General features: G+C 52.6%; 2 protein-coding genes across 2 annotated transcripts; both read right to left on the bottom strand.

Annotated features, from left to right (window-relative positions):
* Nucleotides 1–1,716: 1,716 nt before the first annotated feature.
* On the bottom strand, nt 1,717–3,000 carry INS49_004520 (uncharacterized protein; the record flags this gene model as incomplete). Its single annotated transcript, XM_043165309.1, has 1 exon — nt 1,717–3,000. One exon carries the CDS (start codon nt 2,998–3,000, stop codon nt 1,717–1,719), a length of 1,284 nt encoding a protein of 427 aa, XP_043018024.1.
* A 2,422-nt stretch (nt 3,001–5,422) lies between these two features.
* Nucleotides 5,423–15,127, bottom strand: INS49_004519 (uncharacterized protein; the record flags this gene model as incomplete). The annotated part of the gene is made up of 2 exons (XM_043165308.1): nt 5,423–8,579; nt 8,637–15,127. The coding sequence occupies 2 exons, from the start codon at nt 15,125–15,127 to the stop codon at nt 5,423–5,425; spliced, it is 9,648 nt and encodes a 3,215-aa protein (XP_043018023.1).
* Nucleotides 15,128–16,666: the final 1,539 nt, after the last annotated feature.

Below are 16,666 nucleotides of genomic sequence, written 5' to 3'. Positions count from 1 at the left end.
GTGAGCACCTAAAGGCTATCCTTCTCTAGGGGGCTAGACTATGGTCATTGACTCGGGACTCGAAGGACTGGAGCTCTACGATGATGATACATCGCGACATCGACACTCTCACCCCAATAGACGACAACACGAAAAGTCGGGCTATTGGTGTAGGCCCTACGGCTGAGGGAGATTCTCAGGCGCTGTTGAAGTTGTAATGAGATATATCAGTAGAAGTGAAAACGCTGTGGTCGTTAAGATCTTGATAGGTCTGGGAACTTTCGATACTTGGTAAGAGCCTGTCATGAGACGCTTTGTATGATGTTGGTAAAGATGAGGTAGGTAGGGGGTTTATAATTGTAAAGACTGGCTGTCGGATCACAGCCGTTAAAAGTCAGATCCAGAAAGGGATAGAGGGGGGGGGGGAGCAGACGTTTAAATACCTAAAAAGCTCTGTTTGAGTCACATGTTTCGTCCGATGCTTGATAAGGGTCTCTGTCAGTGTGCAGTCTAAGTCACGACGATGACTGCAAGATGTTACGGTGTCAAGACTCTGTGACTATGGTGGTACCCATGGGCAACGCTGTTGGCGGGCCTGAAATCCTGATTGAGCATTCCCATGTTTTCGAAACTGGTGGGGCATATATATCTTGGAGATTGCATGTGGTGCTGGTTTCGATGCTAGTACTGGGAAATTTCCCGTTCTGATACAGTATGAAGATCCAACGGAGGAAGGAGTGCTTGCCTAAGATGTTTCGCATCTCTAGAGACCCTGTCGCCGACTGCAAGTCATTGTGGCAGCATCTCCCTTTGGTGCGCCCTGTGTTCGTTGATGTCGACTACCTGCGTATGTAGCCACAACGCCACAGAGAATAACTTTAGGAGAGAAGAACCAGTTACAAAAGTGTAATGATTATAGGGAAGAAGGGTGAAAACTTCACGAGTCATCTATTCATTCATGTCTATCATTGCTGTCTTTACACTTCTCATACCTCTAAGCTGAGTACCTACCATGGGGCATTGAAGTTTAGAGTCGCAGAACTTTGTGCAAGCTTCTGGTTTTAGACTCATCCCGTCTTCCTTGAACGGCATGACTGTTGAGATCCGCGATTTCATTGTATAATTATGCCTCACTCACATACCTTTACGTTTGGGTAGGAAGCAAGTTCCTATCGTAGTCCGTTACTATTACTGCATTTCAAAGGACAATATGTCTAAATTGAAACGGCGAGTAGGCGAGTCGCAGTTCTAGACGCCTACGCGCCCCAGAAGCGTGAAGAAAACAAAGTCACCGTATTACAATATATCATGCCGGATAGAAAATAACGCATAAATTGTTTTTTTTTCTGAGAGAAGGGCGCTGTCTGGGTCTATTCATGTTCGGCCCTCTCAGCCCAAAGCGAAGTGTGGGGGCTGCTGGGCGCCACACTGGCAGCCACAGCCACAGCCACAGCTTCAGCATCAGCTGCCCCCTCCCAACACTCCAAGGTTCAACTTGTAGCATAGGGGTACGTAAAGTCTGAATTTTGATAGTATTTAATTTGGATTTACATTTCAATGTCTTCAGTTCCCAAGTAAATGGTAGATAAAGAGAAACCTAAATTTCGCGCAGCCCGCAGACAAGCATTTGTGCAAGCCGGATTGGGGGAATGCAGTCCGCATCCTGAAAACAATTGCGGCATGGTACTGCACCAGAGACTCGCAGAATGAATACTTAAATTCTCTTGAGCTGACTCTCTAGACTAGTGTCAAAGTCCTTGTTTCCCAAGCCTGGAGCCGTGAGATCTTGAGCGATTGAAAGTCAAATTTGCCCACCCTCTCGTATGTTATATCTCCATCCTCCTTTCGACCGTAAACTGGCTTGACGACCAAGCCCCGGACAGATCTGACTGTCTCTTCCGAGTCACCCTTACGCTCGTCGACGCAGACGATCAACGCAAGGTACTCTTCTGAGGTGAATAAGCTATGTTCGATCTCCGGCTCAACATCACTGCCTGTGAGATGGAACGTGATAGCGACGAGGTAAACACCATCATCATCCTCCGCTATAAACAGCATTGGGAATGTACAGTGACGAAGTCTAGGCATGTCTGGATTGTCCCCTTCGTATCGAGGTGGGTCGTCATCGAAATGTAAATACCCACGATAGTATCCTCGAGCGAATCCCTGGATGTGTTGTCTACTGCGGATTACTGGCAAGATGAGGCCTTGGACAGTGATAGAAGCTGACTTGATTTCGCCGTACGGATTGGTTTCATCCTTGAGATGAATGCTGTAGTCGACAAGTCTGATACCCATTGAGCTCTCTGGCCAGGCTTCTCTCTCATAGAAGAGAATCTGTTCGTCAGTGACCGCCCATGACCAAGAAGGTGCGCGGTATGGCTTCACATGCTTGCATGTGGCCATCTCCGTTTGCCACAGTAGACCTGCCGCAAGATCTTTCGTCCAAAGCCCTGCTAGATATCTGCCTCCAATGACTGGATGAAGGCGCTCACTGATGCCAGAAAAAGCAGGCAGCTTGTCAGAGCTGAAGGTAAGACTGCGATGAGAATATTGCTCCACCACACTGTAGTAATCTTCGAGCAAGAGTCGCTGTGCAGGGAGCTCATCTGTCTGAGAACGCAGAATATCACGGTAGAGGACGGCGGATACGTTCGGCAACGGATCGTCCGGAATCCGAAGCCCAGACGAGGTGCCATCAGCAGCCTGGTAGCCGTGAGGGCAGCGCCAGTAAATTTGACTTCTGCCGTAGTACAAATGTCGTGGTGAGAGTATGGACTCTTGCAGGCACCAGCCCCGGCTGGATAGAGGACAGAGATTATCCAGTTTCTTGAGAGTCTCTTCACCGAAGTCCTGCCGCAACACAGTTACAGCGACCTCGCTGCCCTGCGAAACTTTGACGCTCACCGGCAGAGGAAGATTCGGTTCGTCTTGTACATCTTGGGGGATGATGCCGTGCTTGCTGCCTTTGGATGCCATGGCGTAGACGGTCACAGTGGAGTTGCGATAAATCAGTCCCATCTTCTTAGATTCTTCGGTCCAATCTTCCCTAGAGTCCTGTATGATGCAAAGTGAATCAACCCAAAGATAACGGATTCCAAGTCGTCTCGTGATAGTGATCGCGTCTCGAAAGTTAGCAGGTAGGTCCAAGAACGGCAGTCGATCCTGAAAGCTGTCGATTGTCTTGCTTGTCAGCATGGGTGAGATGGCTCCGCCCCAACAATGGCTCAATGCTATGTACGCAGCTCTCTCCTTTCTGGCGTGGGTGATACGGAGATCCATCCAGTCTTCTTGCATTCCCACATCGATCACCCGAGTTGGTAGTTCAGGTATACTAGTACCTAGGCACTCCAGATGCGAGGTCTTGCACGTGTGCAACCATTGTTTAGCGATCTTAATATTACTCTCAGCATCGAGCTTCCTATCCACCTCATATCGTCCAATACGGAATCGCCCCAAGGTAATCGCGTTCGCTTGATACATCGCACTCAGTCAGTATATGGACGTCGAATGCCAGAACATGAGATAGTTCCTCACGTACCTCTCGATGAAGACAGAGTCAGTTTCAACACTGGGAGCCTTGCGATTTCATCATCGATCCCTCTCGCTGATCTATCGTGAGGCCCAATTTGAATCAAAAGGGTATCGAGAACCTTTACATTAGATAATGCCTCTTTTGGGTCTGAATCGTCAGACAGTATGCAAAGCCTGACTTCTGATTGTGGAAGACGTCTCGCAGTAGCTAGCAAAGAATGCTCAGGATTGCAGTCTTCACCTTCCCATTTGTCTGCGATCCAGGATCCGTTGTCCAGGTACCCTTTCAAGCAAGCCACGAGCAAATTGCAGAAGTGACAGCCTGCATCTGCGGCAATCTCGAGAGCCTCAATTGAATCATGGAGCTGATAGCATCCTGCGCTGGGTACACTGCTGTCACGAGAGAACTCCTTGTGGGCGAGGTCGACCAGATGCTCGATCGTCAGATTGGCGCACTTCACACATTGTGTGCCAGCGTCCATTGCGGAATAAGCTCGCGCACTGGAGATATGCAAATCTGAGAACTGAAGATACAGGGGACGGTCATTGCAAAGAAGATGGAGCGAGATCTTGCTGTCGAGGTAGATGGTCAGCTCGAAGCAGATGCCAGTAGGAGGAATTGCAGAGGCAGACATCTGATGTCTCACAAAAACATCACATGTTTTGCGGTGATGGCGGCTTCTGATTGGCTGAAGAAACTAGGTAGTGGAGCAGACAGAGATCAGAAACCACCTACTCCATCAACGAGTCTACTCTGCAGCGCGTTTGCGTGCGTGCATATTATCTCCGTAATCTCCGCGGCCTCGTGGGTACCTGCTCAACCAAGAGCTAAGGCCTTCCTCCTGAACTTAGACAAGCGGCTGAAAGATTGTCCAATTCGAGGCCGTCTTTGCTAAACATCTGATATTTTCTTACCCAGTAAAGTAATTTGAATTAGAGATCTTTGGTGAAACATCAGATGTTTGCCGCCTCTAGTTCCCATGGCTGGCTACATTACATCGGCATGCTGGAATCGTTGGAAAGAGGGGTTGCAGCCCATCCGTGATGCCGTTGATGTGTTACACACAACGAAAGGGTGGGGGCCAGTTACGTTGCGACACATATCAAGCTCTTGTTTAAGCATACTTCAAGTGCATTAAGTTTCTTCTTCGTACCATAGAGACAAAGTTTGGGAAAGAGGAAACAGTAAGAAACTCGTAGACGATAGGGTGAAGACTTTTTAACCGTCTATTGAGGCGACCTTATCCTTTGCTGCCTTCATCCTTTTTATATGCTAGGGCTGGGTACCATAATACATTTACGCCTGGAGATATAGCATCATGTAGATTGGTGCCATATATCTTTTTCCCAAGAGTTGAGGGGAATCAAGGTCGTTTTTTCTTTGTTGTATTCCGTCTGCGTAACGGAGAGAAAGGTGTCTAGAAACAAGAATTAAACACCTTGGGAGTTGCTGAGAGGATTTGTGACTAGCCAAGAAACTCGCCATCATGCCAATTTTTGCTTCTTCCAAATTTGTGACTTGCCAACAAACTCGCCGTCATGCCATTCTTTCCTTCGTACAAATTTGGGACTCGCAGCATCTGCTTTATCACTCAGAGTTCCGATGATTAGCATAGTTCTCGCAGGATGGACTGGTTTACGATCGAAGCAGGATCAAGGGAGAGAAAGACGCACTGTCTGTACTATAGCTACTCTGATAACAATGCAGCCCAACAATTTAATTTCCGCAAGGAGAGGAACGCAAACACCTTTGCACCGTTGCTATGAGTATCCACTCTCATCAAGTACGCCACCTCCCCCTTCCGTTCCATCATGTGCTGTTTTACCGCGTGTTTTCATCTTCTCTGTTCTGCTCTGTTGCCCAAATCACGCCCAGCCGCAGACCGGGCGTCTCACAAGAAAAGACCAATCATTCCATGCCCCTAAACCGGCGATTGAACTCCTCCACTGCAACCCCGACCATGCGGTACACGAAGGTCCGGCCGCTCTCCTCGCCAATGGGGATGAACGGCCCGTTGGTGCCCCCGCGCAGCGTCAGGCTGAGCCCCGTGCGCTCCTTGGCGATGGTCTGCACGTCCTTGAGCGGGACGTCCCACTCGGTCGCCAGCCGCCGGCTCCTGATCAGCAGGATGCGCGCGTACGTGATCATGACCACCATGTCCTCGCGCGGCAGCTCTAGGTGCGCAATGTAGTTCTCATCGAAGTACTTGCCGTTGTCCACCTGCTTGAGCCAGAACTGGCCCAGAGCCTCGCGCTGGTTGTACGGCCGCACGATGCCGTCCGTCGGGATGAATCGCGTTAGGCGCACGCGGTCTAGCTCCGACCCGTCGAACACCGTCGTGGTGTTACGGATGCCCTCGGCCGCGTTGGACGCCGCGTCGAGCACGCCGATGATGGGCTTGGTCCCCAGGCCGAGCACGCCCTTGCCCACGCCCTTGAAGAAGCCAAGCGCACCTTCTGACTCTGCGCCCTCGAGGGGCTTGCGAACCACACCGCCCACGCCCGACGCCACAGACGTGATGAAGCTGTTGGCTCCCGTCGTGAAGCCGTACAGGGCGTGCTTGGGCCTGTTCCGGGATCGCGTGATGCGGCGCCGGTCCTGGAACTGCTTGTCCAGTGTGGCTGCAGCAAGACCCTTGCTCATAGCACCGGTGAACTTCGAGAAAGAATCGGTCACACCAAAGACAGACTTCTTCAAGAAAGAAGCTGCCCCACGAGCAACACCCAAGCCAAGGTCTTCAGGGCGATCGGACATGATAAGTCCCTGGTATGGCTCGTAAAAGACATCTGCAATGCCGGAGCTAATGTTGTTGAACAGACCGACAGGGTTGCCGAGGAAGTCTGCCGATCCAAGCACCTTGTGCACTTGGTAGAGAGCCTCTTGACTGTAGTGGTTCGATATGTTCTGGATCAGAATCGGAGTTGATACCCGCACATTGTCCAACATCAGCGCGTTCATTCGAAGTGGAGCGTCATTCACATTGCCCATTGCCATCGTCATGATGTTGAAGAAGAACATGAGCGGGTTACGAGACGACGTCTTGTCCTCGGCGTTGATGCGTTCAGTCCGCACAAAGGACAGATCGATCTGCATAGGTTGAATGTTGAGCAGCTCGAAGTAGATATCTTGGCCAGCTTGTTGTTGACTGGGCTCCGGTATGTCAAGGTTGTCGTCACATAGCCTGCCCTCTTCTTCGGCCTCGGTCCAAGTGGCACCCGGCACCTTGGAGAAGTCCAACATAGCAAATATGAAGTCCTCGTCCAGGTCAACAGTCATCTGCTGAAGCAATACCGTTGCGTACTTGATGTACAAGACACCATACGAGTCATCCTTGACTCTGGTCACCATGGCATGCAGCGATGGGTGAGCATCCGTCTCTTGCGCTCGCTTCGGCACGACACTGGGGTACAGGATCATTGGGAAAATTCCACCGTAGAGCTGATTATCGATCTGGATCCACTTGATCGATAAACTGGCAGTTTGCAACAGAGGCGATTCACTGTACCGCAGAGTAAGGTCCCGGAATGTGACATAGGCGAGCTCCCTCAGTTGAGAGTTGATCAGCGACACACCGATGCCAGCAAGCTTGAGCTGAGCTCGGAACCTGGTCCCAGTGTCCTGGTCCTTCGCCTCGAAGCCCGCCATGCTAAGGTTTCCGGTGGAGCCAGACATAGACTTTTGGCGGTAGAGACTCTTGGACTGCTTGAAGTTTGACAGGATCAAGGTCTGCGTCGGTCCATCGGCGGCAACGTTGATGTCAATGATCTTCTGGCCGCCCGCGCTTGTGTTGAACCTCATTGGGACGAGATTACCAATCTCTGCCAATTTGACATGGCGCTCTTTGTTGTGGGCGGAGATGACGATCTCGCGGTGCTTGGCTGCTGGGAAATCCCAGGCGTAGGGCATAATACTTCGAGGTGGTAGGCGGTAACGGATCGGCCGCCAACCGGATCGGTCCTCGACTCCATCTTCATCAATATTGGGGTTGGCTTGATAAAATGTGAACTCGGTGTCACTCTCGTTGCGTACAGAGAATGGCCACTGCTTGGTTTCCAAGCTCATTTTAAGGAAGATGGTTGCGTCTTCCATCAGGATCTCCACGCGAATCAGCCGTTGGCGTTGACCCGCTTTGGCGATCTTGATGTGAGAGGTTCCGAGGTCCGAGATGTTGAAAGGCGAGGTCCATTGATTGTCAACCCCAGGGTGGCACAAACACAGTTGCTTGACAGGGCTCTTATTCAGGAAGTGCAGAGGCCTCAGTTGGCCAGCCTTGATGGTCATGAGATCGGACGAGCTTGGCTCCCTGATGTTGATTTCCTCGCCAATCTTGTTCTGGACGATGAATCTTGGCGCCAGGGTCACAACCTTCGTCATTTTGTATTTGCCTTCACCCGACTCGACAATGATGCCGACATGAATCTCGGAGTTGCGGCTCGATGATTGCAGCACGACGTCCGCGGCACTTCCGATGGCGTCGAAACTCTGTGGCTTGCTCCACTCCGAGTTGCCGACTTTGAGCATGGCTCTGTTGCGGTGATCGTCACTGCCGTAGGAGAACATAAGAGGAGACACCTTGCGCTCGCCCTCAGTCACATCGACCAGCAGGCCTGGCTGACCGGCCGCGGCCTTGGCTTGCTGCAAGAAGCCCTTGTGGCGGATCTGTATGTCCAGACCCGTCTTGTTCAAGATGACATACGGGCTGTACACCGTCACCTTGAAAGCGCCGCCACTGTCCGGGATACGGTGATAATGTAACTTCAGGTTGAGCTGGAGGCCTTGGTCGTCCTGACACTTGAGTGTGTGCTCTTTCTTGAAGTCCTCAGAATTTCCGGAGTTGATGATAGCAAACTCGCTCGCCTTGAAAACCGTGTCCTGCATGTCGACACTGAGCAACAGGAGACGCGAGAGCTCCGTGACGTGGACCGGGCTGACTCCTCCCTTTCGTAGGAAATTCGACCAGTCCTTCTTGGTGTTCTTGTCGTAGATCCGGTACTTGAAGTCGTATGGCAGAAGATTCTCGAGCGTCACCGGGGCAGAGAGTTTGAGCTTCATGTTGGGATAGGTTCTGCAAAGATTGTTAGTGTCCACGGACCGAATGTCATCGATAAATATCTGTACTTACTTCGTCATGGGATTTGAACGGTCGAATGTCGCGTTCATCTGGAAATAAAACGGCTCGCCATGTTCTCCCTTGCAGACCATGGTCCGAGTCGGCCTCTTTAACAGATCCCTCCACCACAGTGATTCGCTGGACCATGCATACCCGAAGCCGCTGTCAGGTCGAACAAGCAAGCTCTTCAAGTACACAGCGCCAACTGGGGCCGGGCGTGCCTCACCGGGCGCGATCTTCTCGATTTTGAGCAGATCGCCTTCCTGAGCATCAAATACACCCAGTTCGACCGGGATCTGAGTGGCGTTCTCCACGATCAAGGGGCTGCGAAGGGTGACGTATTTGACGTTGTCAGCGCCCAGCTTGACATCGACCATGAGACGGTGTGAGACGTTGTCTCTCTTCGGCTTGAGCGAGTAGATGAACTCGCCCTCGCGGTTCAGGCGAATGTTTTTCAAAATATCGAAGCCACTGCCCTCGAGCTGGACTGCGACAGCCGTGCTCGCCATGCTGTCGGTCAGCATGTTTTCACGCATCTTCTCCCAATGTTCAAAGCTCCACGGCGCCTCTTTGCCGTCATCGAGGCGCACGTTGATATCCTCCTCGCTGGTTGGGTTCTTGCTGCGCACGACCACCTCGAAACCAGTGTAGTTTCGGATTCGGTATGGCGACTCTGTGCCTCTAGGCTTGCCAAGGACGTCTTCATCTTGAGTGAGGAATGCAAAGGACTTTGAGGCAAGTGCGATCGTGTTCGTGGTGACTGTGATGTCAAACGTCTTCTTAGACGCCACATCGACGGAAAGCAGCCCAGTGTCTTGCTCTCTCGCAACACCGACGCCAACTGACCATGGCTCGAGAAGTGGTTCCCAGGCAGACTTGGAGAAGTTGTACACATTAACATACATCTCTATCGGTACCTCGGCCTTCAGACTTGACGACCAGTCCTCGGCAGTCGCGCTGAAGTTCTTGATGCTGAGGTCCAAGATCGGCAACTCATGCAAGTCTCCGATCAAGACGACGCGAATACCATCGATAGTAGCCGTGAGTTCCTCTCGCCTTCGTGGTTTCTTGGCAATGTCGTGGGGTTGGCCCTTGCCTTTGCTACTAGCAGCAGTCGAACGTGCGCCTACGGCGGTGGTGTGCTTGCCAGACTTCGACTTCTGTCCGATAGTCGTGGGCCCCTTGCTACTGGCTGTCCGCTGCTTCATGCCTGCCTGTCGAAGCTCCTTCGCCTTCTTATCACCAGCACTAAGCTTGTCCTGAGCCTTGTCATCCCCTGAGAGTTCCGATGCCTTGCTAATAATCTGAAGCGCAATCAGAATATCTCTGAGCGAAAGACGCAGAATCAGCGGCTCAATGTCGATATGGAGGTTGGTCAAGTCTGGCTTCGAACTGTCCATGGACATCTGGATGGAAAAGTCGTCGAGGATTCTCAGCCTCGAGTCCTCAAACCGGTCCATGCGACACAAGAACATCCCCACTTCGGAGACCTGGAAGGTCAACGCATGCTGCTGTGCGAGTAGCACCTGCTTAGTGCCCAAAACAATCGCTTCGCTGCTTGCGCTCAGCGGATTGGCGATGAGAATGACCTGGGCGTCGACGATATTAACGCGGAAGGCAATGGTCATCTTTGACTCGTCCTGGTCCTTTTGCTCCGTCTTGTTCGGCGACCTCGTGCTAACCGAGGTCCTTGGCGACTGGATGCTGGACTCGCGGCGAGCGATGCTGACTTGCATGCTATCCGCGTCACTCTCCTCAGGTGTTTCCAGGTCCTCCTCGTCTATGAGGCTGGGCTCGTCGACCTGTAGACCAGTCATGATAAAATTCTGGAGGGCGAAGAGATAATCCAGGGCGAAGATGATCCTAGGAGAGTCTATTGCAGCCATGGCAATGAGGTTGCGTTCTTTGCCGCCCGATATTGTCACGCTCGCCATGAACTGCTGCACACTCTTGTTTCCGCTCGTCATGATTCGACGGAACTTGTTCGTCTCCCGAGGACGAGAATCATGGATCGTGAAGCTCTGGATGACAAACTCGGCCTCTAGGCTGCCGTTGGCTTGCATCCGGGTTTTAAGCTTACTATCATCCAGACTGAACTTGCCCAAGCTGGCCGAATCCACATTGCCAACCGGTCGCCCCTCAGGAGCATTGATGAGCTCCAACCCAACGGTGGGCACACGGAAGACGAGATCGAGCTTCGTCCATGTATCGCCGTGGCTTCCAAGCTCGGGCTTCATGTCAACACTTTCGTCTTGACTGGTATCCTGTGACCTCGGCAGTGTCCGAGCACGCTGCAAGGTGCCAGAGTCAACGTCCTGCTCTGCTTGCTCAGCTTGAACATCTGCGTCGCCAGAAAATGCCGAAGGCACCGACTTCGAAATCGCAAGCAGGGCCTTCATTTGGTACTGAGTGATCTTCAGGTTGACTTGTGTCATGTTACCCTCAATCTCGAGCTCGGGTCGTTTTGCACCCTTCTTGTGTTCGGCGTAGATGATGCTGAAGCCCAGGTCAACGTGGTCAATCAACTCCAGCTCCTCGGATTTGTCGTCGGCGTAGTGGAATAAGCTGGTGAGCCTGACGTTGCGGATCCCGGCGGACATCTTGTTTGCGATTTCCGAGTCTTCGGAATCATCGAGTGGAGCAAATTGATTCTGTGCATAGATCTCTCCGAGGTAAGCAGTGATGAGATCTCGCTTGGGTCGTCCAGGCGTTACGACGTTGGGGAAGACTACGATGGGCGTCTTGATGATCACATCGAGTTTGATGCGGCTGCTACTTTGCTGCAGTTGCTGTGCCTGGTTGGCAGCGGCCTGACGAGCAGCGTTGTAGATGGCCTGCATCTTGCCGAACTTGACCATGAATTCCACGATCTTGCGGAAAGGATCTTCGAGGAAATTGACCTTGACAGAGCCAGCGCGCAAGTATATGGATGAGTCGTATCCGGGATATGATTTCTCGTTCTTCGAATCGAACGTTTCGTACCTGAAATCGGCAAGGTCATCGCCCTGGATCGTAATGAGCTTCCGGATGGGGGAGTCTGCGGAGACGCCAAGGTTCACATCGTCAACAAGGCTGAGATCGCCCAGCTTGGTGTTGACTCGCATCGTAGTGCCGAGAAGAAAGACGCCGACCTCTGCATGGTTGAAAGAAAGCGTAGCCAGTCGTATTCCATCATTATTGAGAACAAGCTGAATGCTTTTCAGATCGACCCTAACTCGAATGGCGGAGGCAGCAGCCTGCGGTGCTGGTTCTGGCGGCTCAACGGCGATGTCAACCTCCGACCCATCATCCGTGATAGCTTTCTGTTGCTGCTGGTTGTTATTTCCAGGATTACTGAAAGTGACGAGGATGAAGTCGAGCAGAGTTAGCAACGTCTTGCGCGTTACCACGAGGTTGATGGTGGCGATCGCAATGTTCACGTTCGTCTCTACTCCTTCGTATACGGACATGAACTCGGGCGAGTCTCGCTTCACACGGACAACGTTGACCTTGACCAGTGCCCGGTGTGCCTTCTTGTCCTCGACGTCGCCTGATGAGACAATTGATTTGAACTCTGCTGGTGGCTGGTCGACAAAGTCATCGACCGTGACCGAACCCAGAGACACCTCGGCAACCATGTCAAAAGGCCTCATATAGTAGTTGACCTCGAAGCTTTGGGCCACAAGCTCAACCAGGAGGGCGTCCGGATTCTTCCCATCGGGATCGCTCTTGTACAGAGAACCGCGCAACTCGTCCACTGTGAACTTCAGCTCGAATGTCTTTTGCTTCAACTTGAGCTGTACGCTTGGCTGATCGTCAGTGGCATCTTCAAAGGTTTCTTCATCTTCGTCAATGTCGTCCAGGACGATTGCCTGTTCTTTTGTCCCAGTGAAGGGTAGAAGTTGAGAAGACCGTCTGCGCCGTACTTTGGGACTCTGCTGTAGAGAACGACTGGACCGCCTTGACACATTGCTCTGAAGACGTGGTCGATTGGAGTGCTGTGGCTCTGGTGCAGAATCGTTGCCAAATTTGGGTAGCGCCACATCGATCAATTTCATGAGACTCTTGTACTTGGTGTCAGATGCCGTTACATGCAGGAGAGGGAGATGGCCGGAAACTCGGAGTTTGGCAAGGTTCGGAGCCTTCGGCAAGATGGAAAGTTGGACAAGGAAGTCGATGTTGATCTGTTCGACAACGTGCATTGTTGAGCTCTCACTCTTAGTAGATAGCTGCGACTTCGCCTCTTCGATTGAGGGGCCGATGAGCAGCTGAGTGGACGTGAGCTTGACCATGAACTTGTCATACATCAACGACTCGAGCCGTTTATGATCTTCGTCGGTATAGGCTGAGTTGTGTTTCGACTGCACCTCTTTCATGGTTTCTCTATCAACCAATTCAGAGTTGACACTGATGTGACCAGCATCAAGAATCATGCACGTCGAGCGCCGGGTAGTGATGCTTTGCGGAATTATGATGAGGGGAGCCTGTAGGTCGAGCATGGCGTTGATGGTCTTGTGCTCCTCCAGGGCAAACTCCAGACCTGCCCTCGTCTGCTGTCTGAATTCTTCGACTGTGGCTCCTGCTGTCTCCATGAGCGCGGTAATGGATTCCATGTGGCGCTCTGGGGGTCGAAAGAAGCCCACGACACCAACAACAATGTTTGGATTCCACACGATCTCCAGGGGCTTCAGTTTGGCCTTGACAGCGAAATCGCCCTGGCCATCTAGAGGATTTTGCTCCAGCTCCAGGTGGAAGAAAGCCTCCTCGGTCGACTTCTCAAGCTCGACAATCGAGAGACGATTCTGCTTCTTGCGGTCTGGTGCATCTTTGACTCGCACAATCTCCGGGAACAGGCTGTCGGGCGTGGTGCCATCGTTGACGCGGAGTCCGCCCAGGCTGACCTCAGTGAGGAAGGAGTCCGGACGAGCGAGGGCCTTAGCCTTAAAGACGTCAAAGTGCAGGCTGAGCAGGTCCTTGGGGTTCTTGTGTGGACTCTGCCGCAGTGTAAAGCTTCCGGTGCTGAGCGAAGCCTCGACCTGGAACTTGACACTGTCTCTGGGGGTATCGACGGCATCAGCCAGAGCCGTTTTCTCGTCCCAGTCGATGGCCTCGTAAAGCTCCTGCCGCTGCTCCTCCGTCATTTGTGTGTTTTCGTCGTCCGACGTAGTTTGCTCCTGGGGCTTGGAGCCCCATACCCACGCAACCCAGCCTTGTGGCTGTTCTTGCTTCGGTGGCTGGTTTCTCAGGGCCGCGGCGTTCTCTTTCTTAAGCTGGTTGCGAGCCAGTGATCTCCAGAAACGGAGGTCCTCATAGTCGAGCTTCCACTCCAGCTTATTCAGGTCGTCGTTCTCCTGCTGCGAGAGCTGTTGACTCTGCTTCTTCTTCTTGAAAAGCTCGATGTATCGTATACGATCGTCACGGCGCTCCTTGAAAAACTCCCATGACCACCGTCGATTTCGCTCGTGGATCTTGCTCAAAACCGCATCACCCGCAAACTTGAGCCAGGCTCGTGGATCCTCCTTCGGTCTGACGCCCTTGGGCTGGTACTTCTTGTACTCCTGGTGACGGATGAAGTAGTGGAAGAGATCTACCATCATCAATGAGTCTCGGTACTGGTCATCATCAAGCACGACACCAATCTCGTCAAAGAGCAGGTTTGCTTTCCACTTTGGTGTGTGGGCATCGCCCGATTTGTCCAATTCGATCTTGGCTTGTCCACTAACAGGTTTCAAGATGAACTGATGGTCAACTCCGACGTTTTCATCAGCCGCGCCAATCATGGCCTTGAATGTCTTGATCATCTCGGCATGTTCCATTGGTGGCTGGTCAGAGGAGCTTGCCTCCCGGCCTGAGCCGTAAAGTTTGGTGTCGGTATTCCAGTACACCGAGAGGGCGCCGAGGGTGGCCAGCTTGTGGGTGGTCTTTGAGGTGTCCTGGATGAACATTGGTTTCCAGTTGCCGTCGGTGCTGACGGCACTGAATTCCTCCAGCGTAACACCCAATGCAAAGGGATGTCCCGGGGCCGATATTGAGTCTTCATATCGCACGTGGATGTTCTTGACCGTGACCTGCAGGTTATCGACGATCTTGGTGACCAGACTCTCGGTAAAGCTCTGGCTCTTTTTCTGCTCCTCCTGCGTGAGGCCTTCTTGTGATCGCTCCTTCAACAGCTCGGCGGAGTCCAGCTTCTCCATCTTGATCCTGTGTTTCCGGCGCTCCTCCTCGTCTTCGTCATATTGCGCCTCCTCTTTTGGGCTTGCCAATAGGAAGACATTTTCGATGAAGATCTGGACCGGGGCGCCACGGAGGTTGGACCAGGGGATGACCAAGGTCAGCTCGCTGAGGTGGCCCTCGGCGACGTTGATGGGGAGATTGAGCTGGTCGAGTGCCTCTTTACGAAGCTCGAGGTCGCGTAGCTTGACGTCTCCGGACCAAATTCCGACCTTGAGCTGTGTTGGGTCGAAATTCTTGACGTACATGCCCAGGAAGCGGTTGAGCAGACCGGCAACGAGTCCTTCAAGCATGGTGGGCAGTTGTTTGGCCGGTTACCCAGGCCGGGGTATAATGGGATTTGTAGGTTACGTCGGACAGGGCATCGGTTACGTCGACACGAGGCAGGCTCGAGGACGGAAGAGAGGTACAATAGCAGCACCAGCAGCGTTTGGCGGACGCGTTTTGGTAGGAAAAGTGAGGTCGGAGGAGATGGGTAGGGTATTTCGTCACGTCGTCATTCAAGAAAGGGAGGTCACGTCGCTAGGGAGCTGCTGGCGCCAGACAGGTTATTAGCCTAGCTTCTACCAAGACGAAGGAGCCGTCGTGTCACCCAACCCCAGTTTCCAGCGTTAGGGTCTCAGCCTCACCAGGTCAACCGGAGATAGGCAGTCAAGAGACAAGGGCAGACGTACTCGAATGAATGGAGACGGAGACGAGTGACTGCTATGCAGGGCGGAAAGTAAACAAATGTTGGCTTGGCTGTGGCGAGCCAGTGCGGGAGGAAAGAAGGAAAAAATAGAAGCAACAAGCAGGACCGGGTGGAGGGATCTAGCACCCAGCAAAGCAGCACAGGACAGGCTTGCAAGCGAAGAGAATGCAGCAATACTGGGGAACTTGGATGTTGGCAACTGGCCAGGCCAGGGAGAGCGAGTGGAAGTGGGAGAGACAATGGGAGAGGCAGAACCCGGTCGACGTCAGCCATGGAGGGGGCCAGTCTGTGGCGCAGATGACGATTCGCAGAGATCCTCGCTGCTCGAGTTGTGGCACTACGCTAGGACAAGGAGGAGCTCCAGGCTGGAGCCAGCACTGCCAGAACCGGGCTACCGGGGCAAGGACTGGCCGTCAGTTGCTGTGAGGAGCTGCAGGTGACAAGGGGTGGGACTCCCTTTCCTCGACGTCACTCGCCCGACGCGCAAGGAGCTTGGGCCATCTGGCCATCTGGCATGTCCTTCCCCCACTTTCTTAGCACCCCCTCCCCCCACTTTCTTAGCACCCCCTCCCCCCACTTGTGTCAGCCTGAGGTGACCCTTACCCTTCCAAAGCTGCACAACTATGGAGCAGCACTCATCGTCTCCCTCTTGAAAATGCTCCGGAAAGCTTGACTTGACCTCGAATATCTGACACAGGTGAAGATGCGGCAACTTTAACAAGATGTCAAGGCAATCAAGGTTCCGGAACATGCCTGACAGCGGCTGATCCAAGGCTCCAATACGCACGGTCAGAATGTGCATCCCATGTAACGGTGAAAGTGATCTCCCCTGCTGTCACTTTCCCGCATGGACACAGCGGTCATCGGACGCATGCACGTGGCATGGTGGCTTGTGGCTTTCAGTTTTAACAAGATGCTTGCTTGAGGCTGTCCTCCACCGTCACGGATTGAATTTAGAGTTACCTAGGTCCCTTACTAGAAATTCATCCATGAGCCAGGGGACCCCAGGTAAACTTTCGAATACGGTAAATGAATTACTTATTACCATATGCTTTCGCAAATCCCCTTTTCCAGTGCACAGCGGCACCGCATGTATCCTTATGGACTTCATTCTTCAAATGCAAAGTTTCACCCTGTCGAG

The sequence above is a fragment of the Diaporthe citri genome, assembly GCF_014595645.1.
Source record: "Diaporthe citri strain NFHF-8-4 chromosome Unknown scaffold_12, whole genome shotgun sequence".
In the NCBI taxonomy this organism is placed as follows: Eukaryota; Fungi; Ascomycota; class Sordariomycetes; order Diaporthales; family Diaporthaceae; genus Diaporthe; species Diaporthe citri.
This window is presented reverse-complemented; position numbering and strand designations above follow the sequence as displayed.